Source organism: Alligator mississippiensis, chromosome 1 (assembly GCF_030867095.1).
Source record: "Alligator mississippiensis isolate rAllMis1 chromosome 1, rAllMis1, whole genome shotgun sequence".
Lineage (NCBI taxonomy): Eukaryota > Metazoa > Chordata > Crocodylia > Alligatoridae > Alligator > Alligator mississippiensis.
The window spans coordinates 107,269,839-107,296,269 of NC_081824.1; the positions used below are offsets into that span (position 1 = coordinate 107,269,839).

At 41.4% G+C, this 26,431-nt stretch overlaps 1 protein-coding gene across 1 annotated transcript in view; it reads right to left on the minus strand.

Moving 5' to 3' along the window:
• The window catches only part of LOC102575231 (triadin), a 191,077-nt gene that overhangs the window by 47,574 nt on the left and 117,072 nt on the right, over nt 1-26,431 (minus strand). The window contains exons 21-25 of the mRNA XM_059724101.1: nt 18,789-18,827; nt 12,509-12,559; nt 8,615-8,641; nt 4,102-4,128; nt 2,902-2,949 (exon numbers count right to left, since the gene is read on the minus strand). Of these exons, the coding sequence (XP_059580084.1) occupies nt 2,902-2,949; nt 4,102-4,128; nt 8,615-8,641; nt 12,509-12,559; nt 18,789-18,827 (192 nt within the window). The remainder of the gene's footprint in view (nt 1-2,901; nt 2,950-4,101; nt 4,129-8,614; nt 8,642-12,508; nt 12,560-18,788; nt 18,828-26,431) is intronic.

The window sequence follows — 26,431 nt, forward strand, 5'->3', positions numbered from 1 at the left end:
CATGCTGACTGTATGTGTTACATGCAACTCAGCAGCCGAGAGAAAGCCTCCAATTCCCAATCAGTGTACAGTGAACTGAAACTGTGGTTTCATTGCTAATGGCACCTATTCTGATGAGCTAATTCATATACTCCATGAACTGCTGCTAGCTTCATCACCTATAGCTTCAAGTGCCAGCCTACACTGCAATCTAACTATAGTCCAGCCCAAACTAGCTTGTGAGATACATGACAGCTGGGCATTTTAACGTGGTCCCAGAAAAAAGAGAAGTAATTAAATAAAAAATCTTTTTTGTCTGGTTTCATGTATTATGTTCTACTTGTCACTTAATGCTGAATGGTTATTTGACCTGGGGTGCTACATGTAGATCAATGACTATGGGTATGTTCACACTGAAAACTTTGTGCCAAGCAGGTTTCAGCTCTGTCAAGATTTTGATTTGCAGCTGAAGGCTTAGGAAATTTGGCCACCCCTAGAACAGACCATGATGTAAGCCTTTGCAGGTGAACAGTCTGTCAAAATGAAGGTTATAAAAGTGAAATGTGGCAGTAACCTGGCTTACAAAATAGGTAGGTGGCTGGTTAATTCAAAGGGAGGGTCTTGCAATAGTCTTTTCAGGGTCTCAGTATAGTGGTGGTACCAGTGCATGCCTTGTAAAATATATATGTTATGCCACCCCAGAGCTGCTTTGTTACATGTAACTCATAGTATCCATCAGTAAACACGTGAAGAATAAGACAAAAAAAATTGAGATCTTTAAGGAGTGAGGAATACTATTTTTTTTCCACCCCAGGAGACAGTGATAGAAGATCATTAACCATTATCAGTGGGTTTCTGCCAGGCAGTGGACTGCTGTAGGGGCATGCTCCATGTCCCTAACATTCTAAGTGTAACAGTACAGAAACTGATATAAAAATATTTGTGATGGAAAAATGGGTGAGAAAGAAAGTTCTGGCTGTCTGCTGTCGAAGGAATAAATGTGTTTAAGCAGTTTATTAGATTATTTATTTAAAAACAGGTTGTGTTCATGTAAAGCTGGGTCCTACGGTAACAGTAGCATGGTCAGTCAAGATCAAGGAGAATCGGAATAGTAGATCTTTCAGTATCTACCACCAGTAGCAAAATGTGTGTCATATGTGTGTGTGTATGTGGGGGGGGGGGGGGAGGGAGGAGCCACAGAGAGCAGGGCATCAAGCCCTGCGTGCCAACTTTGTAGTGTCCCCCACCCCTGCGTGAATCCACACCCCAGCAGTATCATCACTGTTGCAGCAGCAGCCAGGTGCACAGACCAGACCCCATTTTGATGCTGTAGCTGCAACAAGCAGGGCAGATATACAACCTGGCAATGACAGCCCCCTACTAGACCCCTGCTCTTGACACCCTCCCCTCCCCTCCTTTTCTCCCCCTCCAGCCCACCCCCATCTTTTCCAGAAAGATTTGTCCAGGGAAAACCCTGCTGGTTACACTTGACTACTACATACAGTCAGGTGGTTCAGAAGCTGCATGAACTGAACACAGAATGATTGAGGGTCCTTTTTCTACATCAAAGAATCATTTTACTCTAGTTTTCTCATATTGGGTCAAATGATGAAATCTTTGCTGTCTTATTGATCATCAGGCACTTACATGATGGTTGCAGAACACATCCACCCCTTGTTGCTTGAGAGCAGCATAGTGCATTAATGCTCTACTTAAATGTGGCACATCTTTATGACTGGTTTGCCATTTTATTGCACCATAAATTGCTTGTATCTGTGGCACGTTACAATTTATGGCACAATTAACATATTCATTGTGCCATAAATGTAAAATTGACCTCGTGCCTGAGGGACAGATTGTGAATGCCTTGTTTCCATTGCAGAAACTCATGAACTGTTGCACTAAAGTGAGCATAATTATTTGTATGAGCAACTGTACATCAATGGCAGCAAGACCTTTACTTTCTGACCCTAAAGGAGCTGAATTTTTGTAGTTAAAATCAGACCAAAGGAAGTCTAAAGCAAATCAGACCCTTCTCCTAAAAAACAGAAAATCCTCTACTGGGATTTTATACACACACACACACACACACACACACACACACACACTAGCCAATTGCCCATGAACAATGACGGGGGGGGTGGGAGCAGGTGGGGACAGAGCCCCGCCCCCCCCATCTGGGCCCGCTCCCCCTTCCCTCCTACTGCTTGGGGATTGGGCCCACTCCCCCTCTCCCTGCCACAGTGGCAGGGGGAAGGGAGAAGTGGGCCTGGGTCCGATGCAGTGGAGGACTAGGCCCGAGGGTGGGGAAAAGCCAGGCCGCCATGGTGGGTGGGGTTGGAGGGGAGGAGCAGGCCTGGGGCTGACGCAGGGGAGCAGGGGTGGGGGAGGAGTGGGCTCAGGCCCAACACGGGGAGGAAGATAGCTCTTCCCCTCCCCCTGCAGATATCATGTTGGGCTTGGCTGGGCTGGGCTGGGCCGGGCCCACTGTCTCCCACACTGCCACAGCAGGCCAGCTTCTCCCCTGCTCGGGCTCGCTCCTACCCCCGCTCCGTCTCCTGTGCCCCCACCATCATGGTGTTCTGACAGAAGGCTGCCTTTGTGCCATACAATGCGCCGTATATATATGGCACTAGGGTATTTTCCTTTTTTTTTTCAGGAGAAAGGTCGGATTTACTTTAGGCTTCCTTTGGTCTGATTTTAACTACAAAAATTCAGCTCCTTTAGGGTCAGAAAGTAAAGGTCTTGCTGCCATTGATGAACAGTTGCTCATACAATTTGGCATTCACAATCCATCCCTCAGGCCCCAGATCAATTTTACATTTATGGCACAATGAATATGTTAATATTCATATATTATATTATCTATCTATCTATAGATATGGATACCCATGAATTGAAAATCTGAATAGAAAAACCTACCTATTTTGGCATGGGAAACAGCTTTTTCCTGCTTTACGGGTTCATGCTCTGCAAAAAAGAACCACCACACAATAGAAATTAGATTTTTAATTACCTTCTTGTCATAGCTGTGTATCTATTAGTAAAGCTGCTTACATGATTCATCAAAACAGCTATTCATCAGACAAAACTGTTTTGACAAAGGTTAAATTTTTATATTATTGATATTCAATGACATTTTCTACAAGATACTTTGAAATCTTTTCTCTTTTAGAAAACTGCAAAAATTCATTTGGGAATTTAAAATTTAATTTCAAATGTTAAGGGTTTGTTAAAAAATATATTATTTCATGACCCTTCCCTAATGGCAATACACATTCCATCATAATACAAGTGAGAGAACAGTGGAAATATTTTAGTTTTAATTTATTTTAATTTAGTAAAATTTAAAAATTAAATAAGGGAAGCTACTACTTAAACCTGACTAAAATATATTATCTTCTACATTGAAGAATATGTTGCTTGTACTGTGTTAACTCTTAAAGAGACACTTTGAACTGGAAAAAAAGAATTTAGGGGACTAATAAGAGAAGCTCTTTCAATATCTTTGTGTTAGTTTGGAATCATTCTTTCTATACTGTGCACCACTGTATATCATGTTATGGAATAATTAAAAAAGGAATAAAACAACATAAAATATGTATATAAATGAAATACAAATCTAAAAAAAATTTAAACAAAAAATTGTAATATTTCAAAATAGTTTTACCAAAACAGACCTTTTTTTGGAATTTATTTTTCAGAGAACCTTTCAAAATACAGTTTTAATGCTGATAGTAACTAGATACAATTTTTCAAAACATCAACAATTCCTTTGAAATGCAAATTCTGAATTTTGGCCACCTCTGTCTAGCACAGATTACAGTATTTTATCCCCTTAACACTGAAATTACTTTCTGTAAGGATATTTTCATCCCATTTTTGTTTGGTGACTCTTGAGCCCAGAACTGAAATCTGATCTTTGTTATACCAGTAAAATATCAAGTAATTCCACTAGCTTTCATCTCACCCCCTTTCTATACCTAGAACCCTCCTTTAAGACCTCAAATGGCTCATCATGTTGAATCTAATAATTAACCTCTTAATTCTGACAAAGAACATGAGGAACTGTCATCCTTGCACAAACAAATGTAAAAAATACTCTATCAATGTTATACTTACTGTGTACATGAGGTTTCTCTACTGTGACTGCAAAAAGGAGGAGAAAATATTTTTAATATGCATATCACTGTACTGCATATTTTAATGAATTTGTTCCTTCTGTTTGCCTACAGGTTAAACCTTCAATAAATGCATAACAGAATATGCAAGAGCTGACATAATACGAACAAATGTATGCTTTGCTGAAAAAGAAAAGGAGAGCGTTTCAAAATAATGGACAGATGTGACAACTCATTTGAGGCCAAATATGGAAGCAATGTGTAAGACGCAAAATTAGACCCCTCAGAATTAATTACACCCACTCTAACAATCATAAATGATTCTAATATTGGTACCAACCTTAAGCCAAGGAACTGGAGGATAGTGTTTGAAGGTGAAATTTGAGGCAAATATAAAACAATTTGCATCATCCATGTTATAGGACTTTACACTTTAAGACTTTAGTTTCTAAATTCTGTTATTTTTTTATTTCCAACTTTGCACAGACATGAAAGAAGGTGTCACTGAAGACTGAATACACATATTCATTTTCTTATTAATTTTACCTCATTTTTTGTGTTAAACTAGCTATATATATGAAAAACTCTATTCGACTCCCTTTCCCCCCCGTTACAAAAAAAGCATTATTATGGGAAAAGGAGAAGGGTGAAGGGGGCAGAAGAGAATGTAAAATGATGATGGTAGTGTATTAATGTCTGGACAAGAAATGTCCCACTGCTGATAAATACTCATACAACATATGTGGTAACAGAGAATGCAAGTATTTTCCTTTTGGAATTTCCTTTCAATTAGAAAAATCCAAATTAATCTGTTTTAAATGTTTAAAGAACAATGGAAGAGATGTACTTGGGAGAACTCATTGCCTGTCCCTTAAGGCTTTATCTATCCTTAAGGCTTTATCTATCCTACACTGGGTGTGTCTACATGAGATGCTTTACTGTAAAGTGGTGTAGATTACTACACAGTAAGCATGTGCATCTGCACATACACATGCTTACTGCATAGTAAACCTCACTAATCATGAGTCAATTTGCTACCTGCAAGTACAAGTAGCAAATTTACTTGTCATTACTAACTGCACAGTAGCGCTCATGTAGATGCCTGACTCGCAGCAAATCTGCTCCCAGTCAGCCAGCCACCAGGGTACGGAAGATTGCCTGCTTTGGGAACTGCCTGCTGCTGGGGCAGAATCTGCCACCAGAGACTGGGCAGGGGCTCTGTCTCCCTGCCCCAGCAGCCGGGATCTCAAAACCCCCTGCTCTGAGATCACAATCAGGGAGTGGGGGCTGGGATATCCTTATCTTCTAGTTCCCACTTCACAATTGAGGCATGGGGCTTGGAAAGAGCTGCAGGGACAGTGCAGGTACAAACCCACTTCCCTGATCCACCAGCTACACATCTAGTAGCAAGCCCCTGGCTGGGGGGGGGGGGGGGGGGCAGGGAATACCTGCCCTGCCCAGCCAGGGGCTCACTGTGAGCTGCCCCACTGGCAGATTGGGGCAGGGATTTTGGACCTGTCCCTCCCTTGCAGCTCTTTCCCAATCTCCTTCCCAGATCAGGGAGCAAGAGCAAGGAGCTCTCTGCTGCTGGGGCAGGAGAATATTGTTCCCACAACAGGCAGACCTCCCAGGGGCCAGGAGCAGTGTCCCAGCTCTGGCCAGGAGACAGCCTGGCCTGGTGCTCCTTGCCAGCCCCGAGCTACCACTCAAGGGGAGTCTAGTGCTCTCCCTGTTGGCAGCAGGGGCCCATTGTAGGTCCCCAGGAAATGAGAGCAGTTTTCTGCCATTAGCAGCAAATTTGCTCCCATTTCCCTACACATATAGATGCCTGCCTGGCAGCATTTACTCACAAGTAGTTTACTTGTGAGTAAACTGCTTCCGGATATAATGCACATATAGACACACTCACTGTGTCTTCAACACTCCTGAGAACACAGCTCACCTGCAAGGCCTGCCTTGGCAATACCACCTGCCAAGCCCCAAAGTCACTCCTAAGATGTCTGATTTGGGCCCATTTTAGAACAGCTTCTCTGCTGTATTTCCAAGTTTAGCATTTTGGAGCAGAAACAGAAGGGCAGGGCACTCTACAACCCTTCTGGACTCACCCAAGGGGTGGTGCAGATGTACCCTAAGAATCTGAAGAGAGGGGGAACAGGAAGTAAGTAGCCCTCCTTCTGACTCAAGCACACCAGATGTACCAAGGGCAAGATGTAGCAAGTACTCCTAAAGCTTGCTACTTTAACAATAGGAAGCCAGCATTTCAGGGTTGCAATTAAGTAAGTATCTGGGCTGGGGGCCACTTGCAGAGCAATATGCAGGCAGAGAAACCCACAGCAGGGGAGGAGGCAGTGGCTGAAGCTCAGGCCTGAACTGCAACAACTGAGAGCAGGTTGAGGGATAAGTCATGTGACCGGGAAGGGTGGCTCCCTAACCTACTAAAAGCCTGGCTCCTGATCCAGGGGAGGCAGTCTGGCCCTAACTGCAGACAGAACTCCTACTGGCCTGGATGGCAACAGATGGGAGCCCAGGCAGCACCAGTACCTGGGGAAGCAGCAATGGTAGAAGCTACAGGGTAGGAGCTTGCAGAGCCTTGGGGAACCCTAGAGGGGATTTATCAGGCTGTTGTAGCTGGCACAGAGTAACACCAGAGGATTAAGACTGGCTGATAGGGGTGGCATGGAGCCGTAATTGGGGGTGCCTAGAAAGCACCCTGCAGCAGGATGGGCTAAGGCCCAAATAAAGCCCTGCCAAAGTCTGGGATCCAGGAGGCTGCATGTGGGATAAAGCCAAACCACTGAGCATCAGGGATGCCAGGGGACTGCAAGTGACCATAAGCACCCTTGGCCTGGGGCACCAGGGGGCTGGAAGAGACAGTGAGCAGTCTTGCCTGGGCCAGCAGCACTGGGGGGCTGGGATAACATGAGACAGGGCCAGAGGCCTAGAGAAAAAGACAGGGCCTGAAGAGTGAAGCAAAAGGCAAGGGCTAAGGTACAGAAAGCCAGGCCTGAATAAGTGGGCCAGGACTGGAATCCTGTAGCCAGAATAAAGGGGGACTAAAGCCAAGAGGGATGAGGCCTCTACAGAAAGACCAAATTGTGAACACAGTAACATCTGTCAGGCATGGGCAGGGCTGTAGGGGAGGACAGAGGCCAGGAATTTAGCCCTTGAGGTAATTAGGGCCAAAGGGTTAACAGCCCCATGGCTAAGAGACTGTGGACAGCAGACTTGGAACACAAATTAAGCTTGCCAAGGTGACCCTTTGAGAAAAATCAATTATACAGAGAGAGCAACCAAAGTCCCCCAACCACCCCTCGATATCTCTACTATCAAGGCATGGCAGCCAAGGCATCAGGGTGAGACCCTAGAGTGAGAGCAGGGCAGGACCGAAGCAACCACCGGGCAGGGCGGGGGGAGGGGCAGGGATCAGGGCCACCATTGGGGCCTATCTTGTTACACAGATTTTATCACCAAACTTGGGGAAACAGTTGTACTCCTTTATTTCTACTTTTTTGTGCCATACAATGTTCTTAAAGAGAAAAAAAAGGTAGTTGAGGCGGGTAGCAGCCAGACTTTCACAGAGGTATCAGTGATTGTGTTGCCTCTGGAGACCAAGGAGCTCAAGAAATCATTCTGCCCCCCTGAGCTTATTGAGGCTGATCCCATCCCAAGCACTGAACACCAACATGGAATTTTAAGTTCTATTACACACACACACACACAAACACACACTAGCGAATTGTCCATCAAGAATGATGGGGGAGGGACAGGGACAGGGGGAGAAGCTTGCTAACGCTAATCCTACCCCCCACCCCCACTGCTGCTGTCACTCAGGAGCAGGAGGGAGGGGAAGCTTGCCCTGCCATCCCCTCTGTCCCCCTCCACCAACACCCTACACCGCCATCACCTTCAAGGAGCAGTAACCAATCAGAGTGCTCCAAGAGCATTACAGACAGACAGATGGTCTAAGCCCTTTATTATATTCAAATTTTAATTTTGAAAAATATCTTTTCAGTGTTAACTACTCTCTGTTGTTCCTTTGCACCCTCAGAGCAAAACAGTTAAAATCCCAGGACTGCTAGGCTTGTTCCCAAGTTGAAATTTGTTTTCTTTTCCTCTTGCATAATTCTTGGACCATCACAGCCACATGATCACTCTAACACTACCTTTTCCTCTTTAAATAGCAGCTAACTATTAATCATGCTTGCTCCTGTTGTTTCCACCAACAGGAAATTGTATTCAGAACAAGGTGGAAATAATGAAGAGTGTTGTGCTAAGTATATGGACTATAAAAGCATCTATACATGGTGGCAAGCAAGAAAGTAATGGGAAGCAGAATAACAGCAGTAGGAAAAGAGCAATGGTGTTAAGGTAAAGCATTGAATTAATATACCAGAAGATTTGGCTCCCACAGTATTAGGCTAAAATCATTCTGCTGTACATTTAACAACATTTAATGCAATCTTTGGTGTTCTTGATAATTATTGTTTACTCTATTATGTACATTAACCACTTACGTGATGATTTAGGCTCAGTTTTTTTGCCTAAAAAATAAATTTGAAAAATCAATTTTCAGTAAAAGAGAAATTCTGTTGTCATCACAAGTTAGGAATGAAATATTTTTGAAAAGTGGCTATATGTTGCAAAATTTAGCAAAAAGTAAAAAACAACCCCGCACCCAAAATCCCAGTTCTTTTCCAGTTATGAATTTCAACTTAGAAAATGTAATTCAGAATAAGAACCATAGTTTAGAAAGTTAATTTATTGATGTAATATAATTACTTGTGTAATCATAAGACAATGCTTAGTATTTATAGAACTTTTATTAATAACTCTTAATATTAGTGCATTAGCATGTCACATGTGGAAATAATGAAACATCATTTAAACAATCATTTTTAAATCTTGAAATTAATAAAATAATTGCTTTTTTATCCAGATGTCTTAAATAATTTGAAACACTAAAAAATTCAACCTTAATTCAAATGCTTTATATTTTGATTATGCTGAAATCCTTATATTTTATTGTAAAAATCAAAATGATATCATGTTTGCTTCATGTTGAAATTGTTTTACTTGAATCTACCCAGGATATCAAACCTAAACAATGTGATTTGGATCAGTGTAGCATTAATCTATATCCAGCTCACTTATTTGGGTGCTTCAAAAGAACTGTAGTTAAGATGCATCATTTCCCCATCTTTATTTATGGGCCATCATCCACAGTTACATGCTCCCATGACATACGGAGGTTTCTCCCATAGACTGAAACATCACAGTACATTCTAAGATTCCCATTACTATGGGAGAGAGAGTACAACTGGAGATACCACTCCATGGAAATATTTTGGAGCAATGAGTTTTCACAGCAAGTCAGCAGGACACAGGCTAATGTCAGGCTGAGCTGAAATGACCTTTTCAACATTTCTGGATCAAAAGTTTTGTAAACTTTCCCTTCCATAAAAAATAATCATAGTTTGACTTTAACATGCCACAATTTCCCATGGGACAGATATTCTGAATTTCATTCCATTCTTACAGGAACAGAAGGATGTTAACAGTTAACCATCAGTAGCTTGGTCAGATTTACCAAAAAAAAGATAATATAACCAAAATATCAAAATCACATATATATCACAGAAAGGGGCAAGAATAAATTAAGAGATTAAGGGCTAGCTTCTGCTGTTTTTTTCACATCACTTGCAGAGTAAGGCACAATCACTTTGCTACCTAGTCACATTAAAATTAATGGGGTTGTTTGTGAACTGAAGTACCGGTCCCTCGGCATGTCTACACATGAAATTAATTCACATTAATAAACTCCGGCACATGTCATGCTAGAGTTTATTATTTCTGGGCATTCCACTTGAACGTGCACCCAAGAGTGCAGTATGTTTAGTGGGGATGGAGCAGCCCCAGCTGGCAGGGAGCCCAGGGGGTCAGCTTGGAAGCCTGGGGCTATTCTGACTCAGCTCAACATACTGTGGAGGGGCTGACAAGGGTACGAGGGTGCTCCAGTGCAAAGCCAGGCAGCAGCCCTCGCACTGAAGCACTCTCATGCCCCAGCTGGCTGGGGCCAAGTCTAAATGTACATTGCTGTGCATGAAAAATCTCTGCAGCAGTTTAATACTTGTATTTACAAGTACTAACCTGCTGTGGAGTTTATTAGTTTCCTGCAGTCTAATAGGGCCACGTGTAGACACCAAGACATTTATTGCGGAGCTAGTTAGGCAACTCCACAGTAAACATCTTGTGTAGACACACCACCTGTGAGCAAAGAGAATCTGGCTCCAAAATAAATTACACATCTAACATTATTATATGTTAGGTAACATATATAATTGGCAAGTTTAGAGTATGTAGAAATGAAAGCCCAATTTTGGACCACGTTCAGTTAGGTAGGACTTTGACTAAGTAATATGGGAGCCACGCTATGACTAAATTTGATTAACTGACTCTAGTTTTATCCCCAGCTAAAATGGCTTCACATTTTTTGTGTTGTTCTCAATTACACTTAGTAACCAGCCTTGGTAGTTTCATCACTTACTATTTTTACATTCATTTCAAGATTTGTTTGACTCTTGCATGCTTTTCTGAATGCCAGAAGGGTATTAATTATATATGGCATATTTTTTAAATTAGCTTCAGATATGGGTTCGGAAGAGAAATCCTTCAGTTTATTGAACCATAAATTCATAAGGCTAAAAGCAGAATGTGCTTTATGATTATAATATGTCAAATTTTCCATCTAGATGACAGTAATTTACTATTCAGACAGCAAATACATTTGTGTCTGAGAGCACGGTGTAAGAAAAGAATGTTAGGAAGGAAGCAGAAGTTATGCTAGAGCCACTTATTTTATCAAGGGACAACAAAATAATAATTAGGATGTGCTGCAGCTGGAGAAATTATTTTTGGTTGCATAGTTACATGTACATTATAAGCCAAAAAAGGTACCTTCCATTAGAATAACTAGTGGCCTAAATCAATTCTGATTAAAACCAACAAAAAATGTTGTTGATGTAACAGGATCTAGACTGGGCATTAGATTAACACAGCTGGAACATTAATCTGTAGGTATATTACAAGCAAAGGGGCAAAAAAACCCGGAGCCCACCAAATATCTTTATAGTACCCATCTGTAGAACTTGTCTTTAGGAATCTGCAATTCATACCTCAACACAGTAAAAAAAGTGAAAAATCCTAATCCTAATACTCTAATGAATGGTAGGGTGTAGCATTCTACAATTAAAAAATCTCATAGATTTTACTGGGGCTACTCAATGGAAAAAAGTATTGTGCAGCATAGGGGTAGATCCAGGATTTTTCAAAGGTGGGTGCAGCAATAGCAATAGAGGTGGCTGCACCCCCTGCTCCCAGCCTTTTCCTCCCCCACCACAAGGGGCAGACTGCCCTCTGGAGCCTTCAGGGACTTTAAATCCCTAAAGCAGGTTAAAATCCTTCTTCTCTTTCTGAATTTTGTACCATTCTTATAACAGGAATGGGAGGATGCTAACAGTTAAATGTCAATACCTTGATCAGATTGATCAAAAATATAATATAAGACAAGGCAGGAAAGGTTCTTTGAATAGATGTGATATCTTTTATTACACAAACTGAGTAGCTGAAAACAAGTTCTTAGCAAGCTTTTAGGCGCAGTCACCCTTCTTCAGGCACAGGGAGTCTCTGCTGTTGTGAGTCTCAGAACAGCAGAGACTCCCTATGCCTGAAGAAGGGTGACTGCACCTGAAAGCTTGCTAAGAACTTTTCCCCAACTACTCAGTTGGTCTAATAAAAGATATCACATCTACTCGAAGAACCTTGCCTGCCTATGTCCTCTGACTAACATGGCTACAACCAAAAACCCAGCATATAAGACAAGGAGCTTTAGACACCAAAAGCTTAAGACACCAAAATAATATATATATTTACCAAACTATAATATAACCAAAATACCAATTAATTTGAATCACAGAGGAAGCTAAAATAGTTAAAACAAAAATTAAGAGCTATGGGGCCATTAAAAAGATTACAATTAAGACTGGGGCTGGGCTCATCTGGGGACAGGGACGGGGGCAACAACAGTAGTTCCTCCATCCCTGCCCCAACCCTCAGGAGCAATGCAGTTTTCCCCATCCCCAGCTGAGCCCAGCCCACATTACAGTATGGAAAGCAAAAGCAGCAGGCAGGGGAGGGGAGTGGAAGGGGAGCAGAAGGGAAGTTTCACCTCCTTTAGGGTCTAAAAAAACAACCCCTGGAGGCTCCTGTGATGCAGTCCAATCCAAAAAGGGGATATGATCATGTCACTGTACCTCCTCTGGATCTGTCCCTGGAGAAGCATGCATAAGTGGTTAAACAGATGCTCTCCTTACAGTGTGACAGAAACTTTAAATGCAAAGATGAAGCCGTACCTTCAGTAGCAGGATGAGGGACTGCTCTAGCTTCTTTTATTGTTTTGGCTTCTGAAAAGAAGGTAAATGAAATGGGTAAGACAGAATGTAAAAATACCAACTGAAGATACCCCTTCCAAAATCAAAAGTGTCCAGGCAGAGTCTCAAAACAAGGTAGCAAAGGTAAAAAGGCACATGGAATTCAGATTTCATTCCTTTTCTAACACCATCATAAAGTCCTTTAAGCATGTATTGAAAAACCATCCCTCTTCAGAAAAAGTGATTAAAAAAGAACCCCACACATGTAGTAAAATATGTCCTAGCCCAAGGACTAATAAAAGTCTCTCCCATAAATCAATGCTCTCTGCTGTTTTAAAAATTTCCAGCAGCCATACTGCAGATAGCAATGAGTTAAAATGTACTACATTGATTCCGCTTTAGTCTTTAATGCGGTTTTCATTTAAGGCTAAATGGAACAGTTTTATCCTTGTTGATAACAAGGTGCTGCAGATGATGGAATAACCATACTATCAACAAAGTAGCAGAGAAAAACAGATTAATTGTATTTGGTCAATTCGGCATATCTAGGAGGAAAATAGATTTGGGGGAAAAAAAGCTGTAGAATGGAATTAATCAGGATTTATCATCCCGTCCAAAACAGATTATCCTCCTTTGTAAAGTTATTGCCACTGTATAAACCAAGGGAGGCAACAAGTTGCACTATTTCCCCCATGTTTTCAAGATCAGTTTTCCTGATCCATCACAATCTATTTGTGCTCCTTTTCTGTCCTGCAGGTCTTAGAAAATAGTGGTTGCAGACGGCCTGACTCACAGCATGTGTCTACACGAGATGCTTTACTGCATAGTACTACAGTTTACTGTACAATAAGCATGTGCATCTATTTATGCACCTACCTTGCCAACTGTGAGTAAATTTGCTACCTGCAAATGAAAGAAGTAAACTTACTCATGATTACTAACTGCTCAGTAGCACTCATGTAGATGCCTGACTGGAAGCAAATCTTCTCTGGGTCAGCCACCACCACGGGGGTGGGAGATGGCTTCCCACCCCTGGGAACTGCCTGCTGCTAGGGTAGGCTCCGCCACTGAAGCCCAGGTGGGGACTATGTCCTCCTGCCCCAGCAGCAGAGACCTGCAAGACCCCTGCTCCGAGATCATGATTGGGGAGCAGGGGCTGGGAGATCCTTAGTCAGCTGCCCCACTGGCGGATCAGGGCAGGGAGCTGGGACCTGCCCCTCCCCTGCAGCTCTTTCCAAGTCTCCTGTCCCTGACTGGGGAGCCGGGGCCAGGAGCGCTCCGCTGCTGGGGCAAGCTGCTGGCAGTTGGCAGCCCCCCTAGGGGAAGGGAGCACTATCCCAGTCCCAGGCTATCTCCTGGCCCGGTGCTCCCTGCCAGCCCCTTGGCTAGTACCCCAGGAGAGCCTAGCGCTCCCTGTGGTGGCAGCAGGGGCCCATTGCAGGGCCCCAAGAAGCAGGAGCAGTTTGCTGCCATTAGAACAAATCTACTCTTGCTTTTCTGCTTGGGAGTGTTTACATGTGAGTAGTTTACTTGCATATAGACACACCAACAGTCTCCAAGTCTAAGGTATGTATCCTGATAGAATACCTATACATTATGGGAATACTGTCTCACCTGATATATCGAGGGTGAGAGGCATGAAAATACTAACTGCTTTCCCCAAAACAGGGGTGGAAAAGATATGACCCATGGTGCTCCCCTGGTCACAGACCAGCTCTGCACACCACATGCAGCATTCTTCAGCCATGGCCCTATGTACTGCATGCATCTTGTAGAGTCAGTCTGGCACATGCTACATGCTGTGCCTGCACCAGACTGCCCCTAAGTACTGAATCCAGGGCTGGTCTGATTTGGGTGCTGCATGTGTTGCATGCCATGGATCCGCCTCACACACTGCATTCAATGCATGGGTCCAGAGCCAGTGCGTAATGCATGCAGCACACAGGACTGGAGCTAGTTCCCATGCTAGATGCTAGCTCCAGCACACACGTCCCGTTTGTGGGTCTGATGTGGCTCGCAGATAGGCCCCACTCCCCTCATATAGGTCATGGGGCTGAATAAGTTTGATACCCATGCCCTAAGATAACATAACTGAATACAGGCTCTAGTCCCAGCTAACAGTCTAAGACCATTCCTCTCATTTCCTGTTTTTTGTGAGATACATTACTACAAAGCTCCTAAGCTCACTGTTTCAGAATAGCTCTTCTGACAAGAATGAGGTAAATCTCTTTGAATGCCATGAAGAATTAGGTTACTATTATAATTAGCCATTGCTGTCAGGCCCAACAGGGGCTTAATTTACAATAAATAGATCCTTATACTGTAGTCCTTCATCACAAAACTGTGGGTTAGTACTCAAAGGACGACTATTATTTTCTCTACCTCATTTCTAGTGTGGAGGAGCAGAAGAGCCAGCTCATAAACATTGGATTTAATGTTTGATTTTTATGTCTGTATCCTATTTATTTTGAGCTAAGTGTCCTACAAATTTATGACTGGGAAATGAATTGACCCTATGTTTGTTTTGTTTTTAAAGATGTGCTTCCAAATTTCAACTCCGGAGCACTTTGTATCATGGGAAAACAAAAAGTATTTTAGAGATCAGAGAAATCAGAAAAAAGAAACTTTTTTTTTTTTTACTCCTGGGGTTCTAATAATAATAGGGGAAGAGGAGTGGCGTAGGTCTGGGAAACTTTGGGATTTTTTTTTTATTAAAAACTTCACTCTATGTCAAAGCTCAGCTGAGTATCTAACTGGAAACAGCAATACCAATTCAAACCTTTCTCCTTTTCTTACATGAAATTTGTCATCTGAACAACGTAAGTGCTTAGGAACCATAGATCTTGTTGGAACAGAGTGATTTCACAGAAAGGTATTAAAAGTTAATGGCCTTTAAGCACTATAAGTCTCTAACTCCTGGGGGAGACAAATACTGCATAAATGGAATGAGAGAGATTGAAATCGCAGCCAAGGGCAGATTAGGCATGTGCACTGCATTCCCTCATTAAGCAACAGTGAAAGGACCTCCAAAACTTTTAAGCCTATTGGGTTAGCATGGTTAAGGCCCACCTCTGTCTGTTGCCAACTGTACACAAGGGAGTGATATGGCTACCACAATATCCAGCTGCCATTGACACCCCAGTCTGAGTGCCCAGTTAACCATTTATAGCTGGGTCAATTGGGTGTGGCCTTTGGCATGAGTCCAGAGATAGGCTTGCCCCCAAATAAATTTTGAAATACTTGAGGAACAATTTCCACGTCATCCCCCAATAAAATTCTTAAATGGTGACTGTTAATATTACATGGCAAGGAACATTCAACTCACATAAAAGATTCTATATTATATTTTATTTACAATAATTTTAGACTTATGTTTCACTGATGTGACAATTAGTCCAAACTGTTCTGCTTTATTCCAATACAAGTTATTGAGTTCAATACTGCACTAACTAGTAACATTGAGTGGTTTATACTATGCTGTATGTCTGACCAGGGACTTTTAGATCATCTATTTAAATTCTATGATCTATTAATATCAATACTAGTTTTTAGAGAATTCATATTATTTCATTTATTTATTTATATCATCTGGGTGAAAAGTACCATTTCCTAGGTACTTGTTATTGTTGTTATCATGCAGTGAGGAGCTCAGTCCCAAACCCCCAAGTCTGGGATTCCCTCAGTCCCACAATATGTTTATATCTTGAGCCACATTGTGTAGATGATGATTATTGATATAAAGCCGTGAACCAAAATCCTGAATCCAAATTCCATGGAAATAGTTTGGACCTGGATCTAGACTTAACTAGTCAGATCCTTCTCTCTTATTGACTGATCTCACTTAAGTATAGAAAAACCATAGTGCCCATGAGTTCAACCTGCACTTTAATTAATGGAAAATAGAAGATATGGAGAATACATCATATAGAAAATTAAAATACAAATAATTTTAGAGACATGACTACAAAGTACAACAAGCACTGACAACACTTGACAGGACTTTTCCCTGCTGCCAGCCAAATTAATGTTGGTTAAACCTACAGTTAAGGACTATCCCATGGAATCAGAGCATCTTTATCTTCATTTTTGGTGTAATTCCACTGACTATAATTTTTTGCTTTCCGTATAAACTTGGAAAAAGCAGATTTCTAAAAATTAAATCTTCATCATTAAAATAATGAGATATTTTTAAAGTTGCATACCCAAGAATCATTCATTTTAGAATTATATTTAAACCATCAAGGCTTCCTGCAAGTATTTAATGTGTAAAATTTATGGATACAGGAATAAATAGCCTACCCTGCGTTGGTATTTTTTTGGCCAACTACTCATGTTACAGTGGTACTGAGGTGTTGAAATATATTGTGCTCATTGACAGTTGAAAGTGCTGCTAACATTATTCCAATATAAATCTATCACACCTAGCACACTATGACAACACAGGCCATCAATTATATAAAACCTTTTTTTAGAAATCACAGCTGTTGCATAATCATTAAAATATGCTTAATTGTCTCCAGTTATTGGTAACAAGGATTGAATAAATTACTGTTGTACTTTAGTACAAGTAAAAAGATTAACATAAATGATAATAATAACAGTAAATGAAATCACTTTCATGAAATATACATTTAAAATTAGTTTATGGGTACCTTACTAAATAAATTACAAGTGTTTTTCTTTCCTTTAAAAGGGCATCCTCAATTTTGCTTTGAATGGGCCTGCAAAAAAAATGTAACCAAGGACAAGATTCAGGCTAAATCCCCCCTGGGTGCAACTGTATGTGCAATTAGCACATAGCAATAAATTCTGGCACAGTTCACACCAGAGTTTATTGCTCCTGGGCATAGCATTTACACGTGTGCCTGGGACTGCAGCTCATGGAGCCAGGTCGGAGCAGCCCCAGCTGGCAGGGGGTCCAGGGGGCAGCAGCAGGGGGGATCAGCCTGCTAGGCTGCTCTGACATGGCTCAATGTGCTATGGAGGGGCTGGCTAGGGTACAACAATGCTGCAACGGCAGGGCTAGCTGGTAGGCAGCCCCAGACTACAGCACCCTTGTGACCCAGCCAGCCGGGTCAGCTTCTATACATTCAGTTCAACTCATATAACTATATGCTATAGGATAGTCTTGTCCTGGAAAGTACTATTCTACAGTGGAATTAATTCGTTTACTGCGCCCTAATATGGGCACACCTGTAGACAGTGACATTTTACTGTGGAGCTAATTAGTTGGCTCTGCAGTAAAGCACACATGTAGATGCACCCACTGAAAGTTTTGTGTACGATTTCTAAAAGGTCCTAAACACATTAAGAACATAAAACAGGTACCCTGTAAGCAGGTTAGTGAACCTGCTGCCCCTTGCAGGTTTACTCTGCCCCTCCAGCTCTCCAGCAAGCAGAGCCTTGCTCATATAAGCACATAAATAAACAACTAAAAACCAGTAAATCTTCTCTGGATAGTAGGAGGTGCCCTCTCCCTGGACCTTTTTGGCTCGGAGCTTAACAGGGTTCCAGTCCTACTCCTAATCATGGACTGCTTCTTTCCTCTAGCTTGAAATCCCTGCTTTCTCTCTGGGGTTTTTAACTGCCTGCAGGGGCCTCCTCGAGTGGCTGAACACCTGCTGTTTGGCCTTCACCATAGGCTTTCTGCTACCTCTTAATGGGCCAGACCACCCTGTTACATGCATCTAAATCACTTGGGCAGTATTGGAGTTTAATCCTAGGTGTCTAGATATGAATTTTGGAGCTTAACTTTGGGAACTCCAATTTGAAAACTGGCCTTAGGGCCAGTTTAGTCTTAGACATACCAACATTTAGGTTTTCCAGAGCTCAGGCAGTAGAATTCGGAGAAAGACACTCTCTACCCACTCTATTGAAGCTGTCCCACTTGGTCAATTAAGAATACATGATTCATAAGGCCAGAAGGAAAGCAAGCAAGAGGAAGGGGCTACAGCACTTTCCTGGGAAGTGGTTGTCTTGTGTTCTGATTTCTGTGGTAATAACTATTTATATTCCATCAGCCAATGACTGTTTAATGTAAAATGCATAAAAATCTGTAGGAATAGGGACAAGGACCTAAGCTGCTCCCTAACCAGGTGTTGGTTACAGAAACATTTTCCTGCTTCCTTGCGCTGCTACTTGCATTCTTGGCCTCAGTTATGCACAAGTCCTGACTAAGCATCTGAGACCAAACTGGGTGAGGCTCATGGTCCCAGTTATGTGACCTACTGGAAGCTAGTCTATGAGCCATTAAGATAATTACCTGGTTTAGCTGGCTTTGCTTCTTTTTTTACTTCAGGTTCTAAAAAAAAGAAAACAGTAGTAAAAGATCTTAAAACAAAAATAATCCATTCACTACAATTTAAGTTCTATTTTTGCTGCTGCTCATTTTTTTTAATTTTTTATGTCATGTCTTTAGTCTCTGGAAACAGTCTTGCAGTGAGTTGAATGGAATGGTTTATATGAATACATTTTCTATTGTAATAATTACATATATTTACTGCTTGATATATGTGAGGTGCTCAAAGTGCTTTATAGTAATTTATTACATCCATTCTTCAATAAGTCTGTGAAATGGGGTATTTATTTACACCCACATTACAGATAGAAAGTCAGGTAAATTAGTTAAGAACCTCAGTAAAAAAATGCTACAGACTTTTCCATACATGTCTCATCTTCATTGCATATGTTTATGTACATCAACATTTATTAAACATTTCCTTTTCTGTCTCAGTATGGAACACTTTTTAAATTTTTAAGTACATAGTAAAAGTATAACTTTTAAATGAAAATTCTTTACAAGGACTAAATGAGAACAAAGGCAGAAATGGTCATGTTCCTTTAACTGAATCGTTCTTGTCAATAATCTAGCATTTCCATAAAATGACCTTCTGTAGTAGAGAAAGGCTAATTTTGACTTAGCTAGACTGACAACTTTACTTTTCAATTCAGGGAAACTTCCAAGCTCCATCTGGTGGCTGTATTAATACCTGTTACTTATTATTTTAAATACATTTTAAAAGTGAAAGTGAAATGCTGACAATATATATTTTTTAATTACTATGCATTTTATTTTGCATTTATTTAAAATGTATTTTTTTCTCTTGGGAACAAGTATAATGTATGTCTTGGTAGTAGGTTTAGACAATCCACTTCTTAACTATCATTCTTCAGAACAATCTCGTACAATATCCTTAGCTATGTCTACAAAGGGTGTCAACCAAATTTGTCCTGCATATCAGATTTTGCATGGGCTGGACTACTCATCTCCAGAAGAAGAAAATGTGATGGCAGCATTAACCCCCTGGTGTTGGCCCCATTGGCACAGTAGCTCTGGCTGTTGTGGGTGGTTCACGTTATCACAGTTCACTCTGTCACCAGGTCATGAGCCCCACTGGGGATACAATTCTTTACAGGCATGGTGATCAGTGGTGGTGTTAACCCCTGAGGCTTCCTGAGCTGCCTTGTTGTCAGGACCAGCATCCAGAGGGTTAATGCCACCTCAGAATTGCATTCTCAGTGGGAATTGTGACCCAACATTTTGGAGGCAAGGCAAGCAGAATCAGTATTAACCTTCATGGCTGGGTACAGGGATTAATGCCATTTCAGCTCTGTGGGAAGCCTCACAGTCTGGATGCCCTGCCTCTCTGTGTGGGATCCAGTCCACAGGCCATATATTTGACATCCCGACATACACACTGTAGATCTAGGCCATAGGATTAACTTGTTCTGTTTTTGTTACATTCAGTAGCTTCCTTCCAATCTAAGTAGTTAGCAGGAAAAATTAAGCAGTCCTAAATCTAGTACTGTCTTGGTCTTTTTTTGATTTACAGATCCTTGAGATTTTTGTATAGAATAAAAGGGGTCATGCAACGTACTAATCATGAATATCACTATATGCACCAGTGTGCATCACTGAGATCTAGTAGTTGCCAAAGAAAAGATACAAGTCCTATCACCGTAGCAGTTGAATTGCTTTCTGCTCAAGAGGCATACGTCTGCCCTTTGCAACAGGAAGGTCTACACAGTGGCAGGGCCAGTTTCCAGGGCCAGAGAAGTGGCACACAGTGGTATTGGTGTCAGTTCTGCCATGGCTGGGCTTCCTTTGGGTTCTGATGTCCCATTCATGCCCCACTTCCCCCATGCATACATAGAATCATAGAAAATTAGGGTTGGAAGGGACCTCAGGAGGTCATCTAGTCCAACCCCCTGCTGAAAGCAGGACCATCCCCAATTAGATCATCCCAGCCAAAACTTTGTCTAGTTGAGTTTTGAAACCTCCAAGGGTGGATATATTTTACATATTGGGATCAAGGCTGTACCTGCTCTGGCAAAGTCTCCTCAGTGTGAGGGAAGCACTGTTCTGTTTGCCTCACTTCTCCCCACTTCCCCCTCATATACCAATTGGTATGTGCTGCCCTGCACAGCTCCAGTGCCAGGCCAAGGCAGTGTAGGGTTTTCCCTGGCACTGCAAAGGCTGGGGGGTAGAGGGAAGCACCACTCTACTTACTCCCCTGCCCTCCCAAACACACTGATTGCTGTGGCACTGCCCTGCCTGGCTCCTATGGCCGAGCAGGAGAAGCACAGAGCTTCTTCTGCTGTGGCAAAGATTCCAGGTAAGAGGAGTCTTGGCACTAGCTCACAGTCAGTGTCCAGGGTAGGTCCCCCCTACCACTTGCCCCAACCTAGTTATTCTACTACAGTGGCTCCCAACCTTTTTTTGCTGCAACCCTAAATCTGGGTTACTCCCATGTCCCCGCCCCTGGCACCAACTCACTCATGCCCAGCAGCACGGGGAGGAACAGCAGCAAGAGCTGCACGGACCATGTGCGGGGAGAGCCCCACAGGCAGAAGGGGTAGAGTGAGGGGCGGGCTTCCCGTGACCCTGATTTGGGTCGCGACCCGAGGTTGGGAGCCATTATTCTACTGGATCTGTGCTCCAGCCTCACACACAGCATTTGTGAGAAATAAGCTAACTCTGTTATCTGTGTTAGACATTCATAAACCCAGGGTCATATTTCCTTGTTTCATTTTTGCTAGTCTGTATTGGCTAGATTTAATATGTTTATAATTAATTTAACATTGCCAAAAGGTGGCATATAAATACCACTGGTAAGTGAAATAAAGTGTCTTTTTTGTTCTTGAAGGGCTAAATTCTGAAACACATTCATGGACACTCTGTTACAGGACTTTTGTACCAAATTAATCCTATATAAGCAGCTCCAGTGGCAATGTGTAGGGGGTGCACAGAGGTGCACGTGCATCCCCTGACAGCACTGGTTCACCCCCTGAGAGCCAGCGTTCCCTGCTTATGTGACAGGGCAGGGGTGGCAGTAGCTCAATAAACCTTTGGAAACTTGTCTAGGAGTGAACAGGCATAACTGTTAGATCAGAACAGCTGATGCTCACTCCCTAGCAGCAAGTCCATCATCACTCTTTTGTGAAATGTTTGAAAGTTTAGTCTGTCCACAGCCAAAGTGTGTTAAGATTGCTCAGCTGCCATCCCCATTCTTTGACCTCTTTACTGAGATTGTAACAATAATTGCATGAATTTTGTCATAGATCCTATCAAATGAACTGAGATTGGAACACAATGCAAGGCAAGTTCCATTTACTGGAGGATTTTAAAATGATGAAACCTGGCTACATTTCATATTTTGAAACTTTCTTCAAAAGAAAGCTCTTTACTTCATTTGGGGTTAATCAAACATTTAATTTAATTTAATAAAAATCAAAACATTCCATTTATTTTTTTCTGTCATTTCAAAGTGAAAAATCAAAATGTTTCAATATTTTCAGAATGAAACAGGATTCAGAATGGTCTTGATAAACTAGAATTTTTTTCTGAAATTAAATCAAATAGAATTTAATAAGGACAAATGCAAAGTCCTACACAAAAACGAGAACAATCATGTACATAAATACACATTAGGGGAAGACTGGCTATGTTGCAGTATTGCAGAAAAGGACTGGGGAGTTATAAGTACTAGAAACTGAATATGAATCAAAGTATGCTCTTGCTACAAAAAGACCCATGCCATACAGGGTTGTACGAACAGTAGTGTCGCCTGCAAGTCAAGGGAAGTGATCCTATGGCCTATTCAGGACAGGTGAGGCCTCACCAGGAGTGCTATGTCCAGCTTTAGTCATTGAACTCCAAGAACAATACAGATAAATTAGAAAAGAGTCCATCAGAGAGCAATGTAAATGTTTAGAGGACTAGAAAGCATGATTTATGAGAAAAAGCTTGGAAAAACTGGGATTATCTAGTCTGGAGAATAAAAAACTGATGGGGCTTTTGATAAAACTCTTCAAATACCTGAAGAGTGGTTATAAAGAAGATGGTGATAGACTATTCTCTGTGCTTGCAGTGAATAGTAAGAGAATTAATTGTCTTAAATTGCAACCAGGGAAATTTCAGTTGGATGTTAGGAAGGCCTTTCTAACAATTGGGGTGGTTACAAATTGGAACAAATTACCCAGAAAGGTTGTGTGATCTCTATCTGTGGAAGTTTTTAAGAGCAGGTTAGAAAAACAATTGTCTGGATTAGTTTAGTAAGGGATGATTCTGCCTTGAGCATGGGGTTGGACTAGATGAGATCTTGAGAGGTCTTTCACCCATACTTTTCGGTTTAATACAACTCCTGAGGTGCCTTCTAGTCTTATTTTAACACTATGACAATTTTTATTTCTATTTTTTTTATAAGTCATTCCAGTGGAATTGATTCAAAGCATTTGATGGAATTAAATATTCTAATGGGAATTTTCTGCCCACCTCTTAAGATGTGCAGCTCACTTCAGAAAGACTTCAAATGTCTAGTTTTGAAGAGGTGCCCTAAAGGTGGAAAGCTACATCCCATCTCCAGTCTCTTGAGCTATTTTTGCCCTCTGAGCTATAGTTTTTGGTACACTCCATTTTGAGTGTGAGTTTAAAACTTTAATGCAGTACCAGCAAAATTTTCCTGTGAGGAATTACAAAGTTCTTTCACGTGAAAGCTTGAATTATTTGTCTGCACATGCCCTTTAGGAACTGTGACAGCTTTTTATACTCCTATCTGACGGCTTCACTTTCTCACAGTTGCTGAAATAAGTCATAACATGCAGCTGGGAACTGTATAACTAGGCTGAGTTTATTTTCTCAGGTCATACAATCTATGATAGCCATCCTTTTGAATAGAAGTGGCTAATGCATCATTTACATGTGTAAACTAGGCCTAAGCACTCCCTGTTATATTATTCACAACTGAAGCATAGATGAAATATTTAAGCTTTCTTCTCTCTAATTCAGTTCTTTCTCTTTAATATTTCTTCATGCCTGATAGTCACTGTATTCAGTATATGTCATTAGGAAGTGCCACTTTATCTTCACCTTTTTTTTTTATGATGGCTTGTCTCTCTGTATGCCTCATTATTCTTCCCTTCCTAGATGAAGGGTTTCTATTTAAATAAGAAATAATAATTGGAGAAGAATGCACATACAGTACCTTGCTGACATGCAACATGATGTGCATGACAGATGATATAGTCCTATTTGAACTCATGCATGTAGGTAGCATGATATATTTTAGGTAATGAGCCAGTCAATTTTAGATCAGCTGCTAGGCATGTCTATTATTTTTGCAGATGTGCAAAAAAAGTGTTACCCTTAAGCAAAACTAATAAACATTGTCCCTGATTTTACTGCTAGTCAGAGAAATACACTTTTGGCTTGGGGCAATTTTTGATAAAGATAGAATAGAAAAAACATGATGATAGCTGAGAGGTAGCCACTAGAAAGGAACAATTTCTCACTGGGTCTCATGGATACTGTAAAGTTAAATGTGAAAGTTGAAGGATAGCAGATTTATTTTTGGGAAGAATCATACTGCTTCTCTCAAGCTGAGGAAGTGAATGGATATCTTGTCAAAAGCAACATTTTTTTTTCCTCTGGGCTGCCTATTTTCATTGGTTGCTTAAAGAATCTAAAGCAAAGGTGTGTTCTATCCTCAGTGCTACTCTCCCTCTGATGCAAAGGTTGTTTTTGACATCATAAAAGAGAAGAGAGGGGAGGATGCAGAAGTCTAAAATATTTAAAATGAAATGAATATTATAAAGCAACTCAGATTGGCCTATCCTTCTACTTGGCTCCCCAGTATTTGTGTAAAGTAGGTCAGCACTGGCTACTGCACATTAAACATATCTCTCTTTTGCTCAGATAAATACATGCAAAATTCCCCATCTGCCCTTGTGGCAAAATGCCCTATGTAAAAAGGAAGTATTGAAGGAAGGAGAATATAACATTTCAGTTTGCACAGTACATAAAAAATTAAAAAGTAAATATAACATGAATGTCCAGTTCCTTCTTATAAGAATATTTATTTAAAAAGGCATAATTTCAATTTTGCTGGGAGAGAAGGAAAAGAATTCTAAACTATGGAAAATGAACATTTTTAAAGGGGATTCTGAGTAGTAAAGTCCCCTAATGTTTCCCTGTAAATGAATAAATCCGTTTACATGCCTCACAATGATAGCATTCTTTTCTCGTAGGCAATTACCTTATTCCTTTCAGTTCTGGATCTAACAATGAATATGATCAGGAGCACAAACACAGCAAGCCTTCTGATGTCTTAAAGCTAATGGTTGTAAGTATTTCTACCAGTATTCAGATGCTCCCTGCTCCTGTACTTTCTTTCATGCTTCAATTATTGAACATGAGTCCCTGGACAAACGATTCTTCTTGAGACCTATTTAGCATTGTTGCTTTGGATAACTAGGATGAATGTTGTTATTTAATTAAGCACATCCTGGCCTCACTGAAATCCTGGCTTCACTGAATTAAATGGGATTTTTGCCACTGATTTCAATGGAGCCAAGATTATACCCTGGAGCTGTTAAAACTGCTGAGATATCTTTTTTCTAGTTCAGTTAACAACTGTACAAAGAATAACAAAAATAGTGAGATTAAAAGTCATTTTATAAATAGGAAAAGCAGATTCCACTTTTCAGCAATATATGACACAAAGGAGCTCCAAACCCTTTCTTTAAAAAGCACTGAAAACAAGTACTGTCAAAGTATTTCAGAAATAATAACAAAGGGCCAAACTCTGTTTTCAGTTATACAGGTTTAAAGGTCAAATCCTATTCAGCTATTTAGGTGGCTCCTAAATGATTCATTAGATGCTTACTATAAAGCAAAGGAAGAAACTTAGGTGCAACCTATAAGTTCACCTAGGCGGACAGCAAAGAGGAGCCTGCAGTTAATCAACAGAACTGCTAAGTGAAATTGTGTGTCATAAGCAAATATGTCTGCCTTTTGGTCAACAGCATGTGTTGAGAGCATTTTCCGAGAAAATGGAAAATCTGAGTTCTAGTTCTATTCTATACTGAGGGTATTCATACTAACATATGAGAGCACTGGTGCACCCCCTGACAGGCCGTACTTCCTGCTTAGGTGATGGGCAGGGGGGAGTGTCAGTGCCCCCTTGTGAGCACTGGTCAGGGAGTGGGAGCACCTGGATGAAGTGCCGCAGCCGCTTTCTGGTCAGTGCGATCAGCCGTGAGGGGGCGGCGAGATTGCCCATGGGGAGATACCCCCAGTTGCTGACTGGTTGCTGTGGGGCGTATGTACCTGCCTGACTAAGGTGGCATCAGTTGCCCGTGCATCTCCCACTTCCCAGAAAATGACCTAATCAGTCTACATCCTAGGGACCCCTCCAAACCTGGTGTTAAGATTCAGCCTCAGGCAATAATGCGATCAGAAGGAGAACAAGCAAGAGGGATTGAAAATCTATGGCCTTGTGAAGGGGTACTCCTTGGTTCAAGAACCAGGGGTCAAGAATATTCATGCATTTTCCTAGGAAGTCTTGGTTAAAAATACCTGGAATAAACTGCTCAGCAAGGACTGGAAGCTGAGACTCTTCTTATTAG